General features: G+C 41.6%; 1 protein-coding gene across 1 annotated transcript; it reads left to right on the forward strand.

Moving 5' to 3' along the window:
* Positions 1-658: 658 nt before the first annotated feature.
* On the forward strand, positions 659-4,836 carry LOC110728717 (protein ASPARTIC PROTEASE IN GUARD CELL 1-like). The gene is made up of 2 exons (XM_021908360.1): positions 659-1,089; positions 3,981-4,836. The coding sequence occupies exons 1-2, from the start codon at positions 659-661 to the stop codon at positions 4,819-4,821; spliced, it is 1,272 nt and encodes a 423-aa protein (XP_021764052.1). The 3' UTR covers positions 4,822-4,836.
* Positions 4,837-6,853: the final 2,017 nt, after the last annotated feature.

Raw genomic sequence — 6,853 nt, forward strand, 5'->3', positions numbered from 1 at the left:
AAATTGCAGCCTTCAAGGGCCTAAATCCCAAGAAGTGCCGTAATTCGGCGCAGCTCACTAAAATCTAGGTCAAGTGACCTAGATTGGTGCACACCTACCAACGACCCTATAAATAGGGAGATATTTCACTATTTTGGGGACACAATCAATCATTTATTACACCTACTTTCTCTCTCATCAGAGAAACACATGAGCTTGGAATCCAAGCAGAGACCCACCTAAATTTCTGCACTCTTTATTCTCTTTTAAGTTACTAACTTGATCGTCAGAGGTGGAGCTCCAACAACCGGAGTCTCCGTTGTTTTGCAGGTGCAGCTCGAGCCGGACCAATCTTTGTGACGTAACTCTACCGAGGGACGATAATACCAAAAAAAATTGGCGCCGTCTGTGGGGAGAGTACCTCAAGGATGGTTCAAGAGTATGTACCACCTCCTGAGCATCCGGTAGACCAACCGGAGGTCTTTACTGACCAAGAGGAGGATGATCCTCAAGTCGAAACATATATAACCAATGATGGCTCTCTGATAACCAAGCGCATACGGCCCAGGGACACTCTGGGGCGGGGTGCAAGCTAGGCGGGTACAAGTCGACCTCCTGACCAGTCGGAAGAGGAAATCCATAACCAAGCGCATCCGCCCCAGTCACCCAAGACGAACTAATGAAATTCATGACTAGTTTAAACGGTGAAATCAAGGATCTGATCACTAAGAGCTTGGCTGACCCAAGCAAGGGTCAGTCGGCAAGGAAGACTCCTCTAGAGAAGAGGAAGCCAGTCAAAGATAGGCATCCAACTCCGCATCTAAAGGAGAAGGCATCCGGGACCATTGACTGGTCCAAGATTCTTCTGCCTAAGAGTAATACCAAAAATACCCGCCGGAGTGAACAACCGGTAGGAAACAAAAAATACACTCTTGATGCCCGGGAGATTATCACCCGCAAGAGGAATCAACAGTTCTCTGAGTCAGCTTCCACTTCAAGCTTCCCAGACAGCTTTAAGAATATATCTGCAGGGAATGTGCAATCCTTGCATCAGAGACATACAGACGGTAATACCGTCCATTCAGGGCCTCAGATGATTGGGAATGCACCGTACTTACCGCCTAGGGTCTACATCCTGTACTCTCCTCATTTCATGCAGCCGACCTTCTTTAGAGGTTAGGCGGCATACATCAATGTCCTACCACTTGACTGGTAGCTTCGCCTGCTCCACATGGGTGAACAACCTTCTGCGTTCACAGGGAAATAACCGAGGCGGCACAGCCGGCCAAGGTTAAAAATGTGTTGGTAGGTACTTATGATGGTACCTCTAACCCGGAAGATCACTTCATGGCTTATACCAACTTCATGTATTTATAGGGGTTAGATGATGTCAATTGGTGTTGATGTTTTCCGACTACATTGAAGGGCATTGCCCAACAATGGTTTGGCAACCTGCCAGCCGGTTCCAACGATAGTTTCAAGAATCTTGCCTTCTTGTTTGCTTCCAACTTCTGAATGAACATCCCTGCGAAAAAAACAAGTTTTGACTTGAGCACCATTAAGCAGGGAGAGAGAGAAGGATTACGCTCTTACGTCAGGCGGTTCAATCTGACCATAAATCAGATTCAGAGACTGTCTGACAAAGTTGCCTTTACAGACTTCTTTAAGGGTCTGAGAGACAGGTTGACCTTTAAGTTCGACTTTGTCAGAAAAAGGGGCATTTACCTTACAGGCGGTCCTGAGGGAGGCGGAAAACTATATTCAAGCAACCGACCTCTTCTCGCCTGCTGGCCAGTCGGACTCCATGAAGTCTGATAAACAAAAAGAAAGCTGGCCTGCTCAGCCAGTGAAGAAAAAAAAAAAGTGAGCAAGAAGAGAAAAGAAGTCTGGGCGGTGAGTGATTCTAACCAGCCGTCCTAGAAGAAAAAGATAGAATTTAAACCGTACATCCCCAAGTACGAGTTTAATAAGGACTGCAACTCCATCCTCATGGAGATCAAGGACCGGCTGTCTCTAGAGAAGCCAAATCCAATGAAAAGTTCCATTCAATCAAGGAACAAAAAAATAAATTTTTCCAATACCATGAGGAAGTTGGCCATGACACCAACGACTGCTTCAGCCTTCAGCAAGCGTTGGAGTATCTGACTGATAAAGGGATGTTAAAGTCCTACATTTCTATGTCCAATGAGACTAATAAGAAGTACCTGGGGCATTCCTCTAAGACACCCCAGCCTGCTAGTAGCTCGGAAACCGATAAAGAACCGGTCTACACTATAACAGGTGGGTTCTCATGCGGTGGCCCTATCATCCGGGGCACCAAGAGCCATCTTCGAAAGATGGACAATGATGATGATGATGATGATGAGCAGGAGACAGCTAGCTCCTCCTTCCCAGACGTTCTGATTACTGAGAAGGACAGGGGCACCATCCGCCGTCCGCATGACGACACACTCGTCATTGAATGTGTGGTCGCCAACCAGCTGGTTGGGCGAATCCTTATTGACACTGGTAGCTCGTCAGACATCATCAGTCTCCGGTGCCTGCAAAAGCTAAAATACAAACTCAGCAGCATGCATCTGGTTACCCACCCCTTGGTTGGTTTTGGGGGTGGGATGGTTTACCCAGTCGGTAGGATCGACTTACCTATCCGACTGGGTGAAAAAGGAAAAGGACTGGGTGAAAAAGGAAAAGGACTACCTATCCGGTTACCCACCCCTTGGTTGGTCTTGGTCGTTGAGGAACTAACTGCCTATAACATCATTTTAGGCAGTCCAACCCTTAACGAAGCCAAGGCTGTAATCATCCCTTCTCTCATGCTGATTAAGTATGAGAGGGATGATGGCTCTGTTGGTGTAGACACCCATTTGTGTCTCCCCAAAACCAAACCCAGTGATGAGTACCTTTCATATAATTTGAGTATCGAACAAAGCGAAATTGTGAAAAGTCTAGTGATGAGGATGTTCTTATTAAAATATCTTTTCTTTCTATTTTTGAAAATATTTCTTTTCTTACCCTATTTTTGAAAAACGTGCATTCTAGTTTAGTTTGGTCCATGATATGGGTCCAATAATAGTGTAGTTGGATGGGGCTTGAAAATACCTTTCCAACGATATATTATAAGCTCAATTCCGATATATAATGAGGAAGTTAAGGCCAAAATACTAAACTAGGCCCAAACCGGATTTTACCTACGACCCAATGATCATGTGGAGGGTCCAAAGGTTTAATCCTATTCCTAACTAATTAGGGTTAATTATAAGCTTCTATAAGTTTCTAAAAGATCTTAATTATCCTTTTTGAAAAGATAACATTAAAGAATTTGAGTTAAATAAAAGCTTTCCTTTTTTAAAACTTTCCTTTTCTTAAATCCTAATTCTATTCGAATTTAAAGATGTTCAAAGACAGTAAGATTTTATTTTTTTGCCTCATAATATTTATCCAAATTTTATATTGTTGGATAGATCTTGAAATTATCTTTCCAATGATATATTATAATATTAATTCCGAGCTATAACGAAAAAGATATGAATAAGATATGAAACTCTATCCAAAACTGACACCGTCCAAATATTTTTGCCATAACTTTTTTTCTACAAAATATTTTAATTTAATTCTGATTGGGTTGGAAATTATACTTTGAGATCTTTCCAACGACATATTATATGCCTTATTTCGACTTCTGGATCAAAAGATATGATAAAAACAAAATCCGCAAAAACTGATGTCCATCGAGTTCTATCTCGATTCGAATTCAGATTCTTTTCTTTATTTTTCGCCTTTCTTTTTTCTCTATAAATAGAGGTCATATATCCCTTTTTTTAAGGAAAAATGTAAACTAATAATCTCACCTTTACTCCATCTTCCATAAATAATCCCACCTTTTGAAATTCTAGAAACAATCCCACCTTTGACGGGGGTCTTCCACTAACAATGCATAACCGGTTAAATTATTTTGGTAACCGGTTTTACTAGGTTATGAGACACGTGTCGACTTTTAACAGGTTGTACTTCTCACGCGTCGGTGTCGGCTCCCCTTCAAAGGAGTACTTCATGGTTATTGACACAGGCAGTGACGTCAGCTGGCTCCAATGTCAACCTTGCTCCGACTGCTACCAGCAAAGCGACCCAATCTACACCCCTTCATCCTCCTCTACTTACTCCCCTCTCACGTGCAGCACACGTGAGTGTTCCACCCTCGAGGTCAGCGCGTACCGCAACAGCGCGTGTCTCTACCAGGTTTCCTACGACGACGGGTCCTACACCGTCGGTGAATTCGTCACCGAAACGGTGTCGTTTGGCACCTCAGGGAAAATCCCAAAGGTAGCAATAGGATGCGGTCACGACAACGAAGGACTCTTCGTAGGTGCTGCCGGGCTTCTCGGGCTTGGTGGTGGCCCGCTCTCATTACCCTCACAAATCAAGGCTACCTCGTTCTCCTACTGCTTAGTCGACCGTGACTCCCCCAAAAGCTCTTCACTCAAGTTCAACTCCGCGAAACCAGCGGACTGCGTAACCGCGCCACTGATCAAGAACAATAAACTGAACACCTTCTACTACGTGGGACTCAGTGGGTTCAGCGTAGGTGGTCAGCAGATCTCCGTCCCACCAACATTATTCGATGTAGACGAGTCGGGTTCGGGCGGGGTTATCGTTGATTCAGGCATAGCCATAACTCGGCTACCAACTCAAGCCTACAATTCGCTTCGAACCGCATTCACTCGGCTAACGCCGCACCTAAAGTCAACAACGGGAGTAACACTGTTTGATACTTGTTACGATTTCTCGTCAATGAGTAGCATGGGTGGAATGGTGGTGGACTGGTGGTCCAAGGAGAAAGACTAAGAAAAAAAATTATTAATCGGTTTAACAGGTTCTAGGTCAAAAGGATCATTAGTGGAAGATCCCTGTCAAAGGTGGGATTGTTTCTGAAATTTCAAAAGGTGGGATTATTTATGGAAGACGGGGTAAAGGTGGGATTATTAGTTTACAATTTTCCTTTTTTTAATCACCAACTCTCATCAAGATTCTCTTGATTACTCTCTCTTTCTCTCTTTTCTAAACTAGCCTTCTCTCAAATAAAAAATTCGGCATTCGCAAGGCTTAGATACAGCTAGCCATATTCGAAGTTGCCTTCGCCCTATACGTGAAAGGTTTTAATTTCTGAGGGTTTGGTCCCAAATCTTTATTTCAATTGTTTAATTTAATTATTTGATTTATTATTTTCCTTGAAGTTACTAACGTGTGTATTTTGTTATTAGAAAGAGGTACGAGGCATCCATGTAAGTACTTTAATGGTTTTTATTGGTTTTATTATGCAGAAATCATGCTTAGATTGTTATTTAAATTCCTAGTATCATGTCTAGGGTAACTTTAATATCAAGTATGATTAAAAGTATGATGCCTTTTATGTTCTTCCTAATATTCATGGTTGTTAATATCATGTTAGCGTTAAAGATTTGATTTTTATTGCTTAGTGATATGCTAGGATTTGTTATTAATCTTGTTAGTATCATGCCTAGGATCTTGATATTATTATTATGCTTTAACATGATTCATGATTATTTTTGTTTTGATTTATGATTATATATTATTACTGTTATTTTTGTTATTATGTTGCTTGATTATATTTATTGTTATTGCTTGATCACACCTTTTATGCATGTTTAAAGGGAATTGGTACTTGTAATCACGCTTAATAAGATAATTAATAATCTTATTTAGGGTTAATTTGATTATAATTCAAGTGATCGCCAATAATAGTTTATTTATGCATTAATATTCAACCAACATAGATAAACAGGTTTAGGGTAAATCTATTGATTGCATGTTAGTCAGAAAGCGCACATGAATACGATCAGAATAAAGTAGAGGCTTATTATTAGGGCAGGTTCAATCTCTTTTAGGTTGGATTTGTACCTTCATTCCCGAACTACTAGTCATGGTTCAAGACCTATTGGAGTTGACGATCTCTTGGATCGTTAAGGGGTGTAACCTTCACCCTATGAACGGTTTACAAGTTCCTAAAACTTGTGGGTGACTCTTTTGCTCTATCTTCTTTCCCTTTGGACGCCACCGTACTTTAGTGTATGATCACAGTGGGGTTCAAGTTAGGGATAATGCTTGAAATATTCCCTACAGTTTTTTGGCGACTCCACTGGGGAGGATTTCTATTTTAATTCCTAAATTTATTTCGGCAATGATTTAGAATGAGTGTATGAGACTCGAAAAGTTCTAAGTATTTCATGCGCGTAATTTTGATTAACATTATTGTCATATGCATAAAAAAGATCTCATTGGAAAGACCATCCGTAATGAGTTAAAACATAGGATTTTTACACGTAGGAAATTTGAGGAATATCTTTTACAACTAGAATCGAAGTAATGCTGCGCGAAGCTGGAAAATTTTATCGAGCACAGAAAGCTGATGAGGCATGTAGGAACTAGTGTCAGAGAACAAAGTCTAGCGCCAATTATTTTACTTTAGCGCCAGGCAACAGCTACTGTCGCCAGGCGCTAAAGCCAAATTGTGGCGCTGGCCTCTATTTGCTGGCGCCAAGTTCTTCCAATACCGAGCCAGAAATATGCGTTCTAATTTTGACCAGTTTTTAGCACTGTTTGCTTGATCCTATTTCTTAATTGAGTTTTTCTCACTTTTCTGAAACCCATATGTGTTCTACATATGGGCTTAATCCTCTGGGAACTCATGCTCCATCTATCTGATTTAACGCTCTGAGAAACAATGGGTACATCAGAGAATGTTGAATTCACCAAACCATGGAAGCGAGTTTTTGAAAACTCGCGGTGTCCCATCCACTCGCGCCAACCCTTCACGGTTAGGCTTCCGCGCGGTGCATTCGGACAATTAACCATGGAC

Source organism: Chenopodium quinoa, unplaced genomic scaffold (genome assembly GCF_001683475.1).
Source record: "Chenopodium quinoa cultivar QQ74 unplaced genomic scaffold, ASM168347v1, whole genome shotgun sequence".
Classification (NCBI taxonomy): domain Eukaryota; kingdom Viridiplantae; phylum Streptophyta; class Magnoliopsida; order Caryophyllales; family Amaranthaceae; genus Chenopodium; species Chenopodium quinoa.

Coding starts and splice junctions, on each gene's coding strand:
- LOC110728717 (XM_021908360.1), top strand. CDS start 659: ATGAAATTCATGACTAGTTTAAACGGTGAAATCAAGGATCTGATCACT. Junction 1,090..3,980: donor CAGATGATTGGGAATGCACC/GTACTTACCGCC, acceptor GACTTTTAACAG/GTTGTACTTCTCACGCGTCG.